This window comes from Cynocephalus volans, chromosome 12 (assembly GCF_027409185.1).
Source record: "Cynocephalus volans isolate mCynVol1 chromosome 12, mCynVol1.pri, whole genome shotgun sequence".
NCBI lineage: Eukaryota > Metazoa > Chordata > Mammalia > Dermoptera > Cynocephalidae > Cynocephalus > Cynocephalus volans.
In genome coordinates this window covers 91918862-91940015 of record NC_084471.1, presented here as the reverse complement: position 1 = coordinate 91940015, position 21154 = coordinate 91918862, and the positions used below count along the sequence as shown (strand labels likewise).

Genomic DNA, 21154 nt, shown 5'->3' with positions numbered 1-21154 from the left:
GAGCTTTTAGAAGAAGGTAAGAAAAGAGGATGATTTCAGTAAAAAATTGGAAAGATCATATGCATTTAAAATAAAGTGGCAAGTGGAATAAATTTGTAGAAAACATAACTTCAGTCTTTATGAAAAATGCAAATTCTTACACCAATTAAAAATTTTTTGCCTTACTTAACATAAAAAATTATAATTACAAATTATAACACTGAAGATTTTCCTACCTATTGGGTAGGAAAAGATTAAAAATAAAAAGTGAGGTGGAAGAAGGAAAAAGATTTTACATTTTATATATTGATGTAGTGTGTAAATTTGTAACTCCTTCTGGAGGTTAATTTTCAATATATATTAAAGAACAAAAATATACTTACCTACTTGACACAGCAATTCTACTTGAAATAAGAATGTGCACAGGACTTATTTAAAATTATAGCCAAAGCATCCCTGTTTAACAGAGTAAAAAATTAGAAATATTTTACATTTAAAAGAGGAATGGGTAAAGGGTCACGAAAATCAACTACTATGTATATCGAGAATTTAAAATAATAAAAAAAATTAATTAAAAAAATGAAAAATAAAAAAGAGCCTAACTGAGCCAACATTATTTGCAACTAGTCTTTGGACTCTTTGCTATATAAGAAAAATAAATCTCTACGTGTTTCAAAAAATTAAAAAATAAGAAATTGACTAAATAAATTATGAAAGTGTTATGCAACACACTACTGTGCAGCCATTAAAATCGTGATATAAGAGAGATATTAACAACATGGGAAAATAAAATGTCAGGCACAGGAAAATAAATATAGCATGTTCTCACTCAGGTGGGAGCTAAAAAAATAAATAACTTGACTTTTAAAAGATAGAAAGAACAAACGAATGAATGAATGAAAGAAAGAAAAAAAAAGAAAGAAAGAAAAGACCACAATAACACATCGAAATTGCAGAAGGAGAGAATAAACCTAAGAATACTAGAGATAGGGGGAGGGAGGGAAGGTGGTTGCAGAGTGATTGGTTGGGTAAGGGACATAAAGAAAAATTATGATTTGTAATAATGAAGATGCTAATAAAAAACTAATAAAAATTTTTTTTAAAAAGTAGAGAGTATAATTGTGTTTACTAGAGGCTGGGGGAAGGATAGGGAGAGGTTGGATAATGGACACAAAATTACAGCTAGTTAGGAAAAATAATTTCCAGTGGTGTACAGTGGTGCTAGGTACCTATATTTAACAATAATTTATTGTATATTTTCAAGTGGCTAGAGTAGAGATCAAATGTCCTCACCACAAAGAAATGATTAAGTTTTGTGATGATAAATGTGCTAATTGTCCTGATTTGATCATCACACATTGTATACATGTACTGAAACATAACACTGTACCCCATAAATACATACAATCAATTCATGTCAATTAAATAAATTCTTTTAAATAAATAAATAAATTCCTTAAAAATAACACAAAATAGTCATAATATAGTGTTAACTGTAAAGGCAGTTATAATGCTATGTTATAAGATAGTATAATATGAACTGGGTATTTAAGTATATGATGTATATATAATATTATGTATATTTCATGTGCACTAAATACCAGCCAGTTGCCAAAATAATAATAGTAATATGTGCACTAAAAATGTAGAAGATATGTAGCAACATTAGAAATGACTTTCTGTGTACAGTGGGATTACAGATATTTTTACTTGTTTGCTTGTGCTTTTCTGTATTTTCAAACTTTGCAAAATGAGTAATTAGAAAAAAGTAAAAAAAATTAAATGGAATAATTAAGGGTTCAAAATTGTTGAATTTCTAATAGGAATGCAAAAATTCATCTTTAAAATAAAAGTCTCTTGTCTACATAGGTTGTGAAAAGGAATCTGGGTCTTACATGTGGATATATGTCCTAATGGGTAATATGCTTCGTGGAATAGGAGAAACCCCCATAATGCCACTGGGGATTTCTTATATTGATGACTTTGCTAAAGAAGGACATTCTTCTTTTTATTTAGGTAATGTACAGAAAATACTAAATTGCATGATTACTCTCCCTGAGTCTACCCTTGAAATGATACTGTTACTAAATTATTATTATTATTATTATTATTTTTACTTAATGGAAAAATTATTTGGAGAAATTTATTGTAAAATGTCACTTAAAAAACATGTTAAATAGGAACCATGCATTCTTGTCATCTGATAAAATTATTTTATGATATTTTCAGGTACTTTGCATTCAGTAGCAATGATTGGTCCAATCATTGCCTTTGTATTGACATCTCAGTTTGCTAAAATGTACGTGGATATTGGATTTGTAGATCTGAGTAAGTACAATCAGAACAAGGTACCATGACAGTGTCTTTCAAGTACAGGACACCATTATTCCAAATAATTGAATTCACTCTCTCAGTAGTTTTTTGCTTACTATTTTTCAAAAGTTACAGGTAGAAAATAAATGCATTAATAATCAGAATAAAAATAAAATTTTCTTCCTATTTATACCATGCTTTTACAACTAATTATAAAAATGAGAGAATCCCAACAAACTTATTTTAGATTACTTGATCCAAAACAACCAAACTTGAAATGTTCCTCTCCCAGTACTGACTCCCTAGTCAAGTAAATTTCATTTTTCGATTGATGGTGGTTTGGATGTTAAACTGCAGAATGTGCCGTGTGTCTTGCTAACAGCAGCTTCCTTGTGGCTGTTGGACTGACTTATGGCCAGAGTGGTTTGAGACTACGGTGCACACTTTGGTTTTGGTTACTTTTCCTGGTCCTAGCATGGGGCTTGGCATATGGTAACATTCAATAAGCACTTGTTGAAAAAATGAATGAAGGAGAGAATACATAAATGACATCTATGACTTTCTTCTTCACTCTCACAGCATACTTTTCTTTTTAATTTATAGAAGATGTAGAGACCGTGTTATAGAAACTGCCTCAACTTCAGGCCCCCCTTCTTAAAAATACTCTTTTATCACACTGTACATCTTTATCTTCTTTTTCCCAACTCAGTGGAAAAGGTACACATCCTCAGCCAATGTTAATCAAGCCACCTGGAGGTTAGATTCCCTCTTCCTGCTTCTTCCAAGATCTACTTCCATCAATCCTTTGCCTGATCCATCCTGCATCTTCAACCTCTCCATTTCCACCCTCTCTTTCTCCTCTGCAAACACACTTAAGTCTCTCCCATCTTTTTTATATCCTCAAACAACTTTGGAGCTGATTTTCTTCAAAGACAAGAACCTAAAAGAAATAATATAAATTAGATGTCTCACCTCCCACCTCCCATCCACTTCTCAACCCACTATTCTACCACTAATGAAACACAATCAATTTCTACTTAATTTGCTACTTCTAATGAATACTTTTCTATAACTTGTTTTAATTAATATTTATAGTACTTTCTCTTTCTTTCTTTTTTCTTTTTAGATGTCTTACAAGCACCTATAACATATCAAAATCTGGCCTCAGCATCTTACCTACCCTCAAGCCCACTTTGTTCCCTATGTTCCTTCTCTTATTGAATATCTTTACCTTAATTCAATTATTGACTGAATTAATGCATAACTTTTCATCTGCACTCTCTGCCACCAGTCTCACCCATTCTCATTCATACTGCTTCCAGAATAAATTTTCTAAGCAAATCTGATTCATGTCATCCCATGTTTAAGATCCTCTAATGGCTCACATTGTACTTCAGGAGAACAGCCAAACTGCTAAGAATGGCATAATTGGTTCTTTATGATCTCTTTTACCTTTTTTTACTTTTTACCTCTGTCTTTTTTCTTCTACTCTTCTCTAATATATACCCTATGTGCTAACCATGCCACACTAATTGCAGGTCTTTCATTGTGCACTGTAATCTTACATTTTCTTGCACTTACACTTGGAAAATCTTTTCTCCTTTTTCCATTTGCATAGTTCTTAGTCCCTTCCAATATGTGGCTCCTGTTCAAAGAAGTCTTACTTCACCACCTTCCATTGATCCAAAGTTAGGTGTCCCTATTAATCGACAAGAGTATGGCTTTATTGTAGCCCTTATCACAATGAGCTGTGAATATGTGTATACTTCCCTGTCATCTCTTTTACAACATGACAAAATGGTATCTGTCTTAACATATAATACGTGATTAATATTTGTGAATAAACAAATCTGATTTTCTCTTTTACCACAACTTCAATGGATCACTCCAAGGAGATCAAAGAATTCATTTCCAAAATGGAGTAGACATCACAGTAAGCCAACAGTAGCCACAAACTTGAAAGTGTTTGCTAATATTAAACTAAAGCAAGCACCTGATGAAATGTTTTATATCTTCTATTTTAGACATGTGACTTAGAGTAGGTTCACATTCTATATATTATTTCTACTCATTCATCTCCAAGGTCATCATTATTTTTATCAGCAGAAGTACAGAAATAAGTGGGGAAGATCCTTAGGGTGATAGTTTTGTAAACTTTCTACTACGTTCAGAAATCATTATTCAAAGTATTGTATAATTTATGGTGATTCAATTCCTACCATCAAATACTCAGACCTTATTATATCTTTTAATCAGTGATGGGTATGAAATGAAGTTATTATAAAGTATATGTTGGTTATTCCCGTACCTAGAGGAGCCAAAGAGATAACACAAAAGAATGTCAGGAATAGGAAATTAGTGTGTGTTGGTTAGACAGTAAGAATTGGTAGTGGTGAACTGCCCTCCACAGGAACCCCAGGCACCCATGCACATGAGTTTCAATGGGTATAGTATTCTTGGTTAGAAGTATTTTACTTTCAGTACTTTGAATATATCATCCCACTTCCACAGGCCTGCAAGGTTTCTACTGAAAAAAAACCTGTAGTCTCATGGAAGTTCCTTCATACAAGCCAAGTTGCTTTTCTCTTGTTACTTTCAAATTCTTCTTCTTTGAGGTTAGACAATTTGATTATAATATGTCTTGGTGTGGATTTCTTTGGTTTCATCTTATTGGAGACCCTTTAAGCTTCCTGGATCTGGATGTCTATTTCTTTCCTCAGATTTTAGAAGTTTTCAGCCCTTATTTCTTTGAATAATCTTCTTGGTCCTCTTTTTCTTCTATTTCTGAAAATCTCATAATATGCATTTGGTCCTCTTGATAGTGTCCCATAAGTCCCTTAAGCTTTCTTCACTCTTTTTAATTCTTTTTTTATTTTTATTCCTTTGACTGGGTAATTTCAAATGACTTGTCTTCAGGTTTGCTGATTCTTTCTTCTGCTGCTTGTTCTAGTCTGTTATTAAATACCCTCTACTGAATTTTTCAGTTCAGTTATTATGCAGTTATGTGTTCTTCAGCTCCAAGATTTATATTAGGTTCTTCTTAAATTTTTCTATCCCTTTGTTGAAATTCTCTTTGCTCACACATTGTTTTCCTGAGCTTGTTGAACATTTTCATTACGGTTATTTTTAATTCTCTTATAATTCATATATCTCCTTTTTATTAGAGGCAGTTTCTGGAGTTTTATCTTGTCTTGTTTCCCTGTTTCTCTATTTTTCTTGACTCTTTGTGTTGGTATCTATGCATCAGAAAAAAAATCACCTATCCAAGTGGCCTTGGATTGAGTCTTCAATGACTGGCCTTGTACAGCAGAAACCATCATCAATCAACACAGTCAGAACTTGTTTGGGCCTCTCAAACCTTCATGCTTTTCCAAACTGCCATCTTTATTTCTAGGGGCCCCCAGGGATCTAGAGTATTCGAGGTCTTATCACCACTCCAAGACAGATGAGACAGAAGCTAGTCCTGTGGTCAACCCCCAGAAAAGTTTGAGCATTTGGAATGTCATCCAACTCTTTATCTCCCTTGAAAGAATGTGGGAGCTGGGATTTTTCATTTTCTCTTTCTGCATAGATCTGAGGAGTGGCATGGCAATCAATGCCTATATACTAGTTCAAACCACCATCTTTGTTCTTTGTAGCTTCCAGATGTCTAGCATATTCCTGGCTCCAAGACAGGTGAGACAAAAGCTAGTCCATTCACCAGGACCCCAAAATGATGAAACATTTGATGTGTGGTCCACTTTTTTTTTCTTTTTGCTTGCTCACTCTGCACTGAGCCAGAGGTAAGGAGCTGGGGTGAGTGCCCACATACTAGTTCAAACTGCCATCTTTGTACTCTGTAACCCCCTGAGGTCTAGCATATACTGGATCCTGTCAGAACTCCAAGATAGGTGAGATAGAAGCCAGTCCTTTGGGTAACACCCAGAAAAGCTGAAACATTGAATGTGTGGTACAGCTCTTTCCCTCCCAAGGGAGAAGCTGGGAACTGTTTTTTGGTTTTTTAATCACCTACCCACTCACTCTGCATTAGGCCAGAGGTAAGAGTTGTGGCAAGTGTCCACACACTAGTTCAAACTGCTAGTTCTTCCTGATAATGTGGTACCATACCGAGGTGCCGATTATGGCAGGAGGTGTTCCCAGTTTTCCTGCTAGTTTCAGTGTGGCCTGTTTTACACATGTCCAGGTTACAGGAGCCTCTCAACTTGCTTCTAGATTTCGTACCAATGTAATTGATCTGAATATTGCTGTTGAATCAGTGAATTCATAAGAAGGAGGAGAGTCCAGGGCTTTCTATTTTGCCATCTTGTTGATATCTTATGTACACTTTTAAAAATTAACTTAGAGTGTTTATTTTATACTTACTGAAATAGCTCATTTACACATGAGATATAACATTTACTTATCACTTTTATACATGCTTTACAGGAGAATATGTTTGAAATAAAATAGTTAAATTATCCCTAACATTTAGAGTCCAACTCCTCTGGGTTACTTTTAAACTCAGATTTTCATCATGTATATTTTTTTCACCAATATCATCCTCTGTGCATTCATAAGAGTTGGAAACATGGGTTTCTGGCTTGGGAGAAGTGAGACCCCCCCCCTATTGGTTCTGAGAATTTTTTGAAAACAGCTTTAAATTTCATTGCTAGTCCTTCCTTAACATCAACAGGTGGTGCCAATAGATGTTTTCAGACAATGAGGATTCATATTCCTTTCATAAACAGTTCTTAAATGGTTTGTAGGATTATATATCCAATGATGACATTTGCCCTTTTTTGTCATCAGAAAAGCCACCAAGTTTACACAAGCTCAGGCAATGACAACAATGTCATGACTGATTCCTGGACAATAGCAATTATAATAAGATGTCTTCAGTGTTAGACTTATCCTGATTTTAGAGAAGAGAAAGTATGAAAAGGAAAAACATGGTGCCTTAGATTTGATAAAATATAGTTTATGTTCTTCATTTATGGGAGAGCAGCATTAATATTATTGCCCAGAACTGAAAGTAATTATAATTATTAATTTATTTATAATGTATTATGTTATCATTATTATTATTTCCTAGAACTTAATGTATTTTAAAATTATTTTTGACTGGCTTCTTCTAATTATTTATTCTAGGTAGTATCAAAATAACTCCTAAGGACTCTCGTTGGGTTGGTGCTTGGTGGCTTAGTTTTTTTGTGTCTGGAATATTATCTATTATTTCTTCCATACCATTCTTTTTCATGCCCAAACATATAAATAAGCCACAGGAAAAACGGAAAGTTTCAATATCTTTGCATGTGCTCAAAACAAATGAAGAAAAGAATCAAACAGCTAATTTGACCAATGATGGGCCAAATATTACTAAAAATGTGACTGGTAAGTATTGCACATTCATAGTCAACTTACAATTGTTAATCCCAATGAAAATGAGGAGTGGGTGTTTCAAACAATAAATCATACCCAAATCATCCGAAGTTAGTATTCTTCTGCACTTAATTTAGCTGAATTGTTTTTCTAAAACTCCTATTAAAATTAGTAAATATCACCTGAGCACATAACCAACTGAAAATGATCAGGTTTGCAGAATTTAATGGGGAGAAACCAACCAAAGGCTAAAAACATCTGTTCCTTATAAGTGAAAGAGTGTATATTTATTTCAAATTTTACAGTCTCAACTATTAGCGTTAAAAAGACTATAGTATTTAATTCATTCATTCACTTGACAAAGGGTACAAGACACCATATTATGCCCCGGTGATAGAACATTGCCTCTATTGTCAATAATTTACAATCTAGTGGATACTATTGAGAAATATATAGACAATTGCAATAATGTACTTTAATTCCTATTGGAAGGTTAAACTTAACTATTCTCAGGTTCAGAGATGGAGTAAGGAGAAGGAAGTCAGGAGAGGTTTTACTCTAGGTAATTAGAGTAAGGTTTTTTTTTGTTTTTGTTTTTGTTTTGCAATTGTATATCAAAAAACATTGCTTACCTAACTATTCAAAAATGAAGTGAAAGCAACAGTAATAGTTAAGATACTTGGAGTCAGTAATGTGAATTAGGATCCTTCACCATTTGATAATGCCTCTCTTTCAAATATAAGTCCTGGGGGCTAATGAAGAACCACTGAGAAGCGATAATCAGAAAAATGATCCAGCAGCAGCCAGAGCAAGAAAGATGAAACTATGGGGTGTTGACAGCAGTTTTCAGATTGGGGAGATGTGGTGAAATAGGAAAAGCCAAAGCAGTGCATTGCCTAAACCCTTGGGAGCCTTTCACGTTGACATTGAAGTGGTATTACAAATTCTCAGGTATAGCTCAAATTATTCCTCTCATAAGTTCCTCCTCTTAGCCATTTTATTGTATTTTCTCTTCCCCATCCTTCTAACCCCAAAGCAATGGTGTGCTGGAGTCGGCTTGTGTTGGCTCATGAGAGGGGATTGTTACATTTTCAGATACATTGGTAGCTTGACATTGGCCATGACTGAAGAATTTACCACTACCTATCACCACAGAAATTTGGAAATACTACAAATCAGGGCTTGCTTCATCAAGGGTTAGTTGTTAAACATTTATCAGCACACCACTGAGTTAGAAGTTTTTGAAATTTAACACGCACACTAGCAATAGCATACTAAGAAATTTTCATTTTATGTATGCTATGTTTCTACTTTACCAAATCGAATCCATACAAATTAGTGGGTTGTCTAAACCTATCAGGACTAGGATTGACGGCAAGCCCCAAAACAATAGAAAGGATAATGGAAAATGCAAAAACAAGACAATTATAAAAGTCATCTATATTATCAACTGTGTTTTTTAAGATAGTGACCTGAATAATAAAGAGGACCTTAATTATGTACCTATTAGCAATGGATAAGAACATACAGTTAAAAGAAAAAATATTGGATTTATTCCATATGCTCTTGAGGAGAACTTAGATTAATTGGTTAGAAGGAAACAGGGATTTTAGTTCATTATGAAAATAATGTGTAAACAATGACAACTGCCCCAAAGTGGAGCAAATTGCTTTCTGAGGCCATCAGCTTAATGCTACCTGAATTGTTTATCGATCCATTTATTAAAGATAATAAATAGTGGATTGTGATTGTGTGCAAGTTCAGACTAAATAACATCCAAGTTCCCACCCACTTCAAAAATTCAATGATTTGGTGAATCTATAAGTTCCATTTCTTTCGATCAAAGGTTACAGCTCGCTCAGATTGCCTCATAAGTCAGTAGTAGTCCTTCCTGATTAGGGAGTCCTATGCAGAGAAGTTTAGCATTTTGGCTTAACAATTTTAAACATTGTTTATTCCTGTTATCAATTTCCTTAATCCTTCTTTTTTCTTCTCTTTTCCCTTTGCCCTAACTCTCTTTCCTTCATATTATAAGCAAATAAAACTATTTCTTAGTTACCATTAGATGTAAGTCTTAATTCTGACTCTATCTAATGTATGTCTTTTAGAGATCTAAAGAACAAAATCTTTCAAGGCCATATTATCCACCTCTCAATAACCATATCTGGTTCTGTCTTGCTGAACTCTGATATTTCCTACTGTTTCTCTACAGTAGTTTCTTTCACTTTTAACTCCTATTATAACTGGTTGACCCAGTGATCACACACCCAGATCACATCATTTCTTCCATGGACATAAGTTATGAATTTGTTACAAAACTGTTTGTAGGCATAAGTTTTTCTACTATTACTGTCATAATGTCACATTGTTATCTCCTTCTTGCATATTAAGAAAGGTGATTTATAATATTCCCAGATTTATTGAGGTAGTATTTTATCGTAGAAAAGCTGTATACCAGGAATAAGAGATGTGAGTCCTTGTACTAAATTATCTTTAAGATTTTTGAACATTAGTGTTCTTATTTCCGAATTTTGGGTGATGCTATCTTTAATTTGAATTTCTATTTAATAATTGTATTAATATAGTGATTATATTGTTAAGTGCTAATAAATAAGAGACATTGTATGTCTTACTCAATTTTGTTTCTTGAATACCTAGCAGATTGCCTAGTACTCAATTGAAAACCCAATATTTGTTGAATGAATGAATGAATGAATGAATATGTATGCAATAGTATGGTAGAGTGCCAAGAATAACCAAATATTAAGTGAACAGAGCAAGTTACAAGACAGCATGTATGTATGATTTTATTTGGGGGTAAAGTGAACTAAACAAATAAATATTAATATACACATGGAAAATACTGAAGGAATACATAATAACCTGTAACAGTAGGATTGCAAGGTACTTTCACTTTCTGTTATGTATTTATGTATTTTTAAAACTTATATAATGTATATTATTTACAAGATTAAGATATTAATATATACTTATGTTTCATTATAATATTTCTTTTATTTTTATATTTTCATAGGTTTGTTCCAGTCCTTGAAAAGCATCCTTACCAATCCTCTATATGTTATATTCTTGATTTTGGCGTTGTTACAGATAAGCAGCCATATTGGTTCTTTTACTTACATCTTCAAATATGTAGAGCAACAGTATGGTTATTCAGCATCTCAGGCTAACATGTTGTTGGGTAAGACATATTGTTTACCTGTTTGCTTGATAAGTGATATGCTACTGAATACTTGTGTTCCAAGAGGTATTTTATTGTGAAAGCAATTTTACCTTTTAGTGACTATAATTTCCATTTTTTTCTTTCTCAAATCACCAAATTTGTCAATCTTGTGATATTATCATTGTTCTGCATTTGAAGAACAGTGATTGCATCTCATGTTATATAAGTTCCAAAAGGAAAAGTTGTGTATGAATGAACCCCACAGACATGGTATCTGCATAACTGGATCTTATAACTTAGCGCCGAGACCCTAAGACAAATCCATTTGTAATATAATTATTATAATCCTATAATTCATTGGCCTTGAAATCAGGACACAACTAATTACCAAAAATAGAACATTGATGTTTTCAGAAAAAGAATCAATTTAAATACATCATCAAAATATGGATAATTAAAAACATAGATGAGCTTGGAGAAAATTATGTTATGTGAAATAAGCCAAGCATAGAAAGAGAAATATCACATTTTCACTCATAAGTGGGAGCTAAGGAAGGAGATAACAGACCTACAGTTACTACAGGTGGAAAAAGGGAAGGGGCAGGAGGTTAAGGAGGTAATTGGGTAAGGGACACAGAATAATTATGATCTGTGTTCATAATGATGAACCTGCTAATAGTATTGATTTGATCATCCCATACTGTACACAAATACTGATAGTCAACTCTGTACCCCTTAAACATATATAATCATTTTTCAATTAAAAAAACAAATTTAAAAAATTAATTAAAAAAATAAATATCATATTTTACAGAGTGTTTTTTGCTATCGTATCTATTTTCAATGGCATATTGGGACCTGCTTATAAGGAAAAGTTTCCTTATATCTTTCTTCCCACAACTCCAGTATTGTAGAAACATTGTAAAAACTCAATAAATGTTTGATGAATTAAACAACTTATCAAGTGGCATGTGGCCAGGACATCAGTAAACAAGAAAAGGACAATATGAAAATAAGCACACGAAGCACTGGATCAGACTTCAGTAGATGCCCTTATTGAATTTAAGATAAAAGTTTTAACTGTAAATGTCAAGTTGGACTCCAAACAACCTGGCCTGAATTTTTTGTTAGAGAATTCTTCATCTTTAATAACTCTTACAGGACATTTATGTGGAAAAGTTATAAAAGGGATCAACCATTTTTAACACAGTACAAGGGTACTTCAAAAAGTTCATGGAATGATTCATATTGTCGTTTAATTCTATTTTTTCACAAACTTTTTGAAGTACCCTCATATATAGACCTGTTTATCATTTTAAGGTATAAGTGTGCTTTGATAAATAAGGAAGGCATTGTCTTAGTCTGTTTTCTACTGGGTATAAAAGAATACTTGAAACTGGGTAATTTACAAAGATACAAAATATATTTCTGATGTGGAGTCTGGGAAGTCTAAGGTCAAGGGTGCACATTTGATGAGAGCTGTCTTGCTTGTAGGAACTCTCTGTAGATTTCTGAGGTGGTATAGGGCATCACATGGGGAGAGGGTTGAACTGCAAGCTCAGGCCTCTCTTCCTCTTCTTAGAAAGTCACCAGTTTCACTCCCATGGCAAGCCATTAATCCAATAACACATTAATCTATTACTTCATGAATGAATTAATCCATTCATTAATGGCTCTGCCCTCATGAACCAATCACCTCTTAAAGACCCTACTTCTCAAAACTGCTGCACTGGAGATTAAGTTTCAACATGAGTTTTATAAAAGACAAACATTCAAACCATAGCATTCCTCCTCTGGCCCCCCAAAACTCATGTTCTTCTTTCATACAAGCATATTTATTCCATCCTCATAGCCTCAAAGTCTTAACTCATTCTATCATCTACTCAACAGTCCAAAGTCTCATCTGTGAGCCTGAGAAATCAAAACAAGGAAACAGGCATAGGGTACACATTCTCATTCCAAAACAGAGAAATAGGAAAGAAGAAAGGGGGAACAGGCCTCAAGCAAGTATGAAACACAGAGGAACAGACATTAAATCTTAAAGCTGGAGAATCTTCTCCCTTGACTTCATGTCTCACATCCTGTGCATACTGGTGTTGGGGTCGAACCCCCAAGGCCTCAGGCAGCCCACCTCCATGGCTTTCCTGGGCTCAGCCCATGCTTCAGCTCTTCCAGACTGGCATTGCATGTTAGTACATCTACAGTTCTGGGGTCCCATTTGCACAGCTCTACTACATATTGCCCTGGTGAGGACTCTCTGCAGCAGCTCCAATTCAAAATTTCTACTCAGCATGCCCTACTGGGGCTCTCTGCAGTGGCTCTGCCTCTGTGACAAGTCTTTGTCTGGGCCTGCAAGCTGTTCAATATATCCTCTGAATTCTAGGTAAGAGCTGCTATGCCATCAAAGCTCTTGCATTCTTTGAGCTTGCAGAACACCACATGGATGCCTCCAGGGTTTATGGCTTGTGCTCCCCAGAGTGGCGGGTCAAGACATACCTGCAGCTGCTAGAACCACAGCTGAAGCAGCTGAGGAGTGCTGTCCTGGAATGCAGGGAACAGAAATCTGAGGGGGCCCAGGGCAGGAAGCCTGTGGAGGGCGCCCTAGGTTTGTCCCCCAAAGCCGTTCTACCCTCTTAGGGCTTTCAGCCTGAGATGAAAGGGACAGCTTCAAAAATCTCTGAAATGCCTTCAGGTCTTTCTTCCATTCTCTTGATGATCCTTTCTCATACTAATCTCCTTAGCAGATGGTTGCTGGTCCACACCCTTGGTTTTCTTTTTCAATACTCATTACATGGCCAGGCTGAGAATTTTCCAAATCCTTCCACTTTGCTTCTCTTTTGATTATGAATTTCATCTTTAAGTCATTTTTCCCTCTCTCAGCTTAACGTAAGTGATTAAAAATAACCATGCAGCAGCCTAAATGCTCTGTGGCTCGGATATTTCTTCTGCCACGTATCCTAATTCATTGCTCTTAAATTGTGGATTCCGTAAAGCCCTCAGGCATGGATACAATCCAGCCAAGTTCATTACCATTTATAACAAGAATGGCCTTTACTCCAGTTTCTAATACCTTGTTCCTCCTTTCTATCTAAAACCTCATCAGAATGGTCTTTACTGTCTATATTTCTATCAGCATTCTGGTCACAACCACTTAAATAGTCTCTAAGAGGTTCCAGACTTTCCCTTACAGCTCTTCTCTTCTGAGCCCTCACCAGCATTGCCCTTAATACTGTGTTTATAACAGTCTAGCCTTTTCCTAGCCTGCTTCTCCAAATTCTTTCAGCCTCTACCCATTCCTTAGTTCCAAAGTTGCTTCCACGTTTTTAGGTATTTGTATAGCAGCAACTCCACTTCTCAGCAGTTTTCTTAGTCCATATTCTGTTGCTTATAAAATAATAGCTGAAACTGGGTAATTTATAAAGAAACAAAATTTATTTCTTACAGTTCTGGCATCACTGAGCATCACATGACAGGGGGCTGAGCATGTTATCTCAGGTCTCTCTTCCTCTTCTTATAAAGCCACTAATTCCACTCCTGTGATAACCCATTAATCCATTAATCCATTCAAGAGGTTCATCCATTCAAGAGGTCAGAGCCCTTATGACTTAATCACCTCTTAAAGGTCCCACCTCTCAAAACTACCACATTGGGTATTAAGTTTCAGCATGAGTTTTGGAGGAGACAAACATTCAAATCAAATCATAGCAGGTATTAACTCAAGTACTCAATTCTAAAACAGTGGGCAAATTTGAAGTGAGTTCTTGAGGGCTGAAATTCTTCATTTTAAGAGATGTAATGGATTTCAGGTAATAGGATAAAAATTTCATAGGCAGAAAAATGGTGTTTTGTTGTTTTTTCAAGGGAAGGGGAAATATGCCTCATAGAAATCACCCGTATAGACACACGAATATGCTCCGTCATTGCCTTTTGCTATCGTGGAAATCATGCCCTCACCATTGGCAGGAAGAAATAATTTTTGTCTCTCCAATATGTCACACTGGTGTCCTACTTCCATTCTGGCCTGCGGTTGTTCTGCTTAAGAAGTAATAAGATTAGATAAATTTGGTTCATATACATGTGTTTCATATGTAAAGACATATTAGAAAAATCTTATTTATGTAATTATAGCTTTTTTCTCTTCGTTTCCTTTTAGGAATCATAACCATACCTACTGTTGCAAGTGGAATGTTTTTAGGAGGATATATCACTAAAAGATTCAAATTCACCATGATGGGAATTGCCAAATTATCATTTTTTACTACAGCAATATCCTTTCTATTTCAGCTATCATATTTTGCTGTAATATGTGAAAGCAAATCAGTTGCTGGCCTAACCTTGACCTATGATGGGTTTGTATATATCACTATATCAATTGCACAATGTGTTTACTATCCAATTAAAAGATTCTGTGTAAGTAAAATAAGGCAGAAAAATATTTAAACTTTCTTTTAATTGAGAGAAATTTCAATTTACCAATTCTTAAAATGTCCATTTCTTGAGACCTCAAAAATCTCTTCTTTTATTCCTTCCTTAAAGAAAAATTACATTGATTGTATTAATAATTATTTTTTATGGGGTGCTTACAGGGAGTGATGGTGCTTTTATCCCCATATTAGAGATGGGGAAAGAAAGGCTTAGTGAGATTCACAGATTACATGGTTAGCAACATTAATAGCCTGAATCAAATTTGGGGTTTATGACTCCAAAATTCTTAGCCTTAACCACTACAGCCTTGGATAGGTCGTGAGAATGATAAAAATGGCACTCTCCAAAAAATGACTGAACAACCTTTATCTACAGTTTATTTTGATGTTTAAAACTATTTTAATAAGAGAAGACTTCCTTAGACTGTACTGCATTTTCCTTTTCTGTAAGCTAATAGTGTTTCTTCTGGTATCATTTCTATTGGAAGTAGAATTATAAATGTCCTATATATAATTGCATATTAGATCTTGGAGAATCTCTATTTTTCCACCATTATCACGTAATGAAAAGTATCCCTAGTACTACAGTCTCTATCCCAATTCAAGGGCGAGATTCCCATGCAAACTTTTTATCATCTCCTGAATAGAACCAACAATTTAAGCTTAAGAAGGCTGACATTTAAGCAACATGCAAAGATCTCCCAATCACAGTTCAGTAAACCTGTTCGTTAGTGCTGCTTATTGCTGATGGTGAGCTTCAGACTCTGGATCCTATGAGGTGTCAACTTTAACTTGTCAAAACTTCTGGCATTTCCTTACCTAAACAAACTCTTATTCTTGGAGGCTTGCCACGCTAACCTTGAATTATCTCCCTGCTTGCTCCTTATTCTGACTGTTATTGATTGTCCCTATTCACCATCACCTACTCTAGTAAATCAAAACACAGTGTACATAGAATATCAAATGTTAGAGGTAAAAGAACTTTGGAGATTATGCAGCCCAATTATCTTATATCCCTTCCTTTATTCATTGAGATCCAGAGAAATCGTAATTTGCTGTAAGTGTCACAATGACTCCAGACTGATCCTACATCACACCATTGGTTCCAAGAACTCCCTGGTCATCAGGGCAGACTTTGGCCTGAAGCCAGTTCCCTAAAAACAAGTATAGTAACTTGGATACCACCTAAAACAAGTATACCATCTATTCAAAAGATGGCAAGAGTTCTATGAGATTCTTTTCATTTAATAAAATTTTGTTAAGTTTGTTAAAATTTAAATAAAATTTTGTTGAGTACCTCCTTAAGTTCAATATATATAGGATACATCACTACCTTCATGGAACTCATAGTGATAGCAAATAGAATCAATATACCCAGCATTTATAAAACACTAGCCCCTGGGGTAAGTTTTTAATGTATGAATTAGTGCAGAGGTCTCAGAATATGTTCTGAGATCTCTAGGGATCCCTGAGACCTTATCAAAAGGTCTACCAATTCTAAACTATTTTTGTAATAATACTAAGATATTATTTGCCTTATTTATTCTCACTCTCACATGAGTATTTAGTGATATCTTCTAAGGCTACAAGATATGTGATGACATCATCAGTCTGACAGCCCATAATCTGTGTGCTTATGTATTCTTGTGTGTTCAAAGTTTCTTAGTATTAATTTTGAATAGAGTATGTAACAGTAGTTTAATCAAAAAACCTTTGGGACCGTCAATACTTTTTAAGAGTGTAAAAGTCTCCTGATAATGAGCTTGAGAACAGGCCGGCCCGCTAGATCAGTTGGTTAGAGCATGGTGTTAATAACACCCAGGTCAAAATTTCAGGTCCCCATACTGGCCAGGCACCAAAAAAAGCTTGAGAACTGCCAAATTAATTTTTTCCAAAAATATTGCTATGAGGTTGACTTGATTTTCTATGACTTACAAATGGCAAAACTGATTTTAGAAAGAGTAGGCACATGGCTAGGACGTGGCAGAACTAATAAAAACATGGGAGCATCTGAGTGTCATGTTTGGTCATTGTCTTAGTTCATTTGGGCTGCTATAAAAAAAAAATACCATAGACTGGGTAGCTTATAAACACACAGAAATTTATTTCTCACAGTTTTGGGGGCTGGGACATCTAAGATCAGGCCCTGGCAGATTTGGTGTCTGGCGAGGGCCCATTTCCTGGTTCACAGATGGTGCCTTCTCACCCTGTCATCACATTGGGCAAGTGATCACTAATCCCATTCATGAGGGCTCCCACCTCCTGACCTAATCACCTTCCAAAGGCCTCACCTCATAACACCATCACACTGGAAATTAGGTATTAACCTATGAATTTTTGGAGAACACAAATTTTCAGACCATAGCAGTCAAGTATTCTGCTTAACCTCAAGAAGAATTAGGTATTAGATTCTCAATTAGAGAATTAGAATTAGGTATTAGAAGTATTCAAGAAGAATTAGGTATTAGATTATTTTTCATAAAATTAATAATCATATAATTTATAAATCTACTTCTTTTCTTCATTTAAATTACTTGCTCATTCATAGATAATTTATCAATTCTCAATTATTATCAATATTTTTACAAAAACAAAAGAATAATTTTTAAAATCCATAAGCAGAATTTAATCATGTGAATTATATATTTTGTAATTTTAGCTATTAAAAAATTATATTTTGTAGTTTATAACCATATAACAAAGTAAATCATTATAAAGCCTATTGTATTTTTATTTTTAAAAATATTGTGTTTCTCTAGACCTTTTACTAATTCTATTACTCTTGATTTTTCTGCTTTGACTGTGTCAAATACTTTTACTATGTATTTAAAATACGCATTTTAAAATTCAACCTAATTACGTAACGTTCACACATTCACAGGACTTTACGGTGAGCTGGGAGGAAGCTTAGTCTAATGCCATTACCTTACCAAAGAGAAATCGAGCCTTAGAAAAATGAAGTGACTTATCTACTGTAAAATTTCTTGATAGAGTCACAAAGACGTCTTGTCTAAGTCTTACTTATCCTCTCTGATTTCTTTATTGAGTTTTACTTTTTCCAGGTCATAAGTCATGTCTTGATAAAGATGGGGGGTGAAAAAGTGAATAAGCATTTTTTTAAAAACTGCCATTTTGCCACCATCGCATGAAGTATCTCTACCTAGTTAAAGCAACACCCTTTCTCTCATTCTTTTCCCTTTTCCTCTTCTCTTGTCCTGTCTTCTTCCTCTACTCCCCCTCTTCTCCCTCCTCCTCTTCCTCTTCTTCTTCCTCTTCTCTCTCTCTCTTTTTGATATATGTCTACCATATATTTCCAGAAATAATCCAGTGACATCTCATATAGATGTACCACGTTCTTATTGCAACTCAGACTGCAATTGTGATGAAAGTCAATGGGAACCAGTCTGTGGGAATAATGGAATAACTTACGTGTCACCTTGTCTAGCAGGATGCAAATCTTCAAGTGGCGATAAAAAGCCTATCGTGAGTATTAGTTTTTACTTTCTCTCCTCTCCCTGATCAAAATCACAGATTAGATTTAAGAGTTGCTTATCAAATCTTTCTATAACTAAGGACTCTAGGAAAAAAAGAAAAGAAATAGATTCTGATAGTATCTGTCACTGTGATGGCTGTGGTGTTGTGTATACAAAGCTTCATATAAAATTCTTCTTGGGACACAGTCAGGTTTTTCTGTTACTTGAATTTTAATTTGAGATTATCCTAGTTTTTCCTTTTGAGATTGTAAGAATATAATTTTTTGAAATGTGAATGCGTATTAGGGTCTCTAGGAAGCACCTCATTTGACTGAAGCATATGATTTCCATTAAGCTGGAATTCCTTTTCCTTCCAAAGTTATGGGACGGTTCTGAGTCAGCTTGTTGTCAGTCCAACCTAACTTACTAGGACAACAATCTATATGTAATTTTGCACATAAATCCTGAAGAGCCTAGCTCACAACTTGCTACCTGTTTGACTTTCCAAGAAATTAATCAAAGCTTCATGCTCCCTTTACTGCCCAATTCTTGGCTTCTAATTTTGATTTTGTCAAAGCTGGCACTTCTCCTACCTAGAATAATTCAGTGTCCTGCTCACCTATTGCCAGCATATCCCAAAGAAATGTCATTTCTTTCTTTACCCAAAACATTCCTTTCCATGTGAACTATGGATTCTCCTTAATGCCCCAGGTAACTCCCACTAGTTGGGGGTAAGGTATGGTGTTCTCCATTACCTCCAATCCACGCAACATCTCACAAAGTTGGGTAACCATTTCTTGGGCCCTTTTCCTATTACCAGCATTAGCACTATAACCACTATGATCAGCGCTGTCTACCACACCCTTCTGTGTTTGATTTTTAAATGTTTTCCATCTTTCCCTCACCCATAGTTCTACCAATTGCATTACAGAAAGACATGGAGAAATTTGAATAATAAAGCATTCTAGATTCTTTGAAGCTGGGCCATAACTTTAATAAATATGGAAAAATATGGGTCAAAGACTGTACTTAAAAGCCCATGTTTCATATCCATGACAATAGTGCCTTTCACTTGGAGTGCCCCATTTAATCCATGGTCCTACTTTGCCAACTAGTGAAGGCCTGGAAGAGATGCGATATTAGAATTCTAAAGAGAACTCTGTTTACTGTGGAGACATCATCTTCTTACTACTGGCAATGACCATACCATTTGGGGCCCACTGCAAAGTTCTCTCACCAAATTCTTAGTAATAAACTATCTTTTCTTAAAGAAATGTTCTTTGTACCAAAGTTTGATTTTATTGGCCAATATTCTAGCTCCTGAACAATTCCTCCATATTTTTAGTGAAAAAAAAAAAAGTTTAAAAGTTAAAAAAAGTAAAAAAAAAAAAAAAAAAAAAACCCAAAAGTAAAGCTTGGTAGAATCATCCAAGTATATATTCAAACACTTCCTCAATTCCTCCATTAGTAATTAGTCTTTAATACCAAAAGGTAGAGGTGAACTTTCCTTAAACCGCAGTTAAACCTAGAATCAGAACAAAATTTACTAAAGTCACCTACCTACATAAACTGATTAAATCTCTAAAATCATTCATTTCCTAGTTTTCCCTTTCTGTACTCTAACCGTTATGCTCCTGGATGTTATTTTTGCCTGCTGAAACAGAGTTCCAGCACCCTTGCCTGGCTGGCTCCCTTTCCCCGGGACTCTTCTATTCTTATGCATGGCTCTAGTTCCAGATTTTGGCCCCTCCCAGACCACTATATTTTCTGGATTCTCTGGGTAATCCTTTCCCAGGATGTGTCCGTGACACTTAGTAGAGATTGTTAAAGAGAGTAAGTAGGTGTGTTATAGAAAGTAAAGGTGGGTGGAAGAGAAATATTAAAAATAATTTATATTAATAAGAAAATTACATTCAACATTTTAGACTCTATTTTCCTCAATTCCTTTCTAGTTTTAAATTAGGAATAAATTAAATTTTAATACTGAATTTCATCTTCTTGTCTACAAAGGAATCCAGGAAACTATTTTTGCCTTTCAACTACTGAGCAACTGTACTTTAAATTTTTTTTAAACTGTGAATATTTCAGTTTGAATGAATGAGATTTCTATAAATATAATGGAATGTATTTGTAGCCCTGTTGTGTTTTGTAAATGTATTCTGTAATATTTCAAAACTTACTTTTTAGGTGTTTTATAACTGTAGCTGTGTGGAAGTAACTGGTTTCCAGAACAAAAATTACTCAGCTCACTTGGGTGAATGCCCAAGAGATGATACTTGTGCAAAAAAATTTTATGGTTATGTAGCAGCACAAGTCTTGAATGTTTTTGCCTCTTCAATAGGAAGCACCTCACATATCATGCTGATTGTTAAGTGAGTATGACTTTTTAAAGCATTTTCATGTTTATTAAATTACAAACATACCTA

At 34.7% G+C, this 21154-nt stretch overlaps 1 protein-coding gene across 1 annotated transcript in view; it reads left to right on the top strand.

Annotated features, from left to right (window-relative positions):
• The window catches only part of SLCO1B3 (solute carrier organic anion transporter family member 1B3), a 113809-nt gene that overhangs the window by 50716 nt on the left and 41939 nt on the right, over window positions 1-21154 (top strand). Inside the window, exons 5-11 of the mRNA XM_063115707.1 lie at window positions 1849-1995; window positions 2209-2307; window positions 7420-7662; window positions 10685-10849; window positions 14985-15180; window positions 18573-18738; window positions 20916-21100. Of these exons, the coding sequence (XP_062971777.1) occupies window positions 1849-1995; window positions 2209-2307; window positions 7420-7662; window positions 10685-10849; window positions 14985-15180; window positions 18573-18738; window positions 20916-21100 (1201 nt within the window). The remainder of the gene's footprint in view (window positions 1-1848; window positions 1996-2208; window positions 2308-7419; window positions 7663-10684; window positions 10850-14984; window positions 15181-18572; window positions 18739-20915; window positions 21101-21154) is intronic.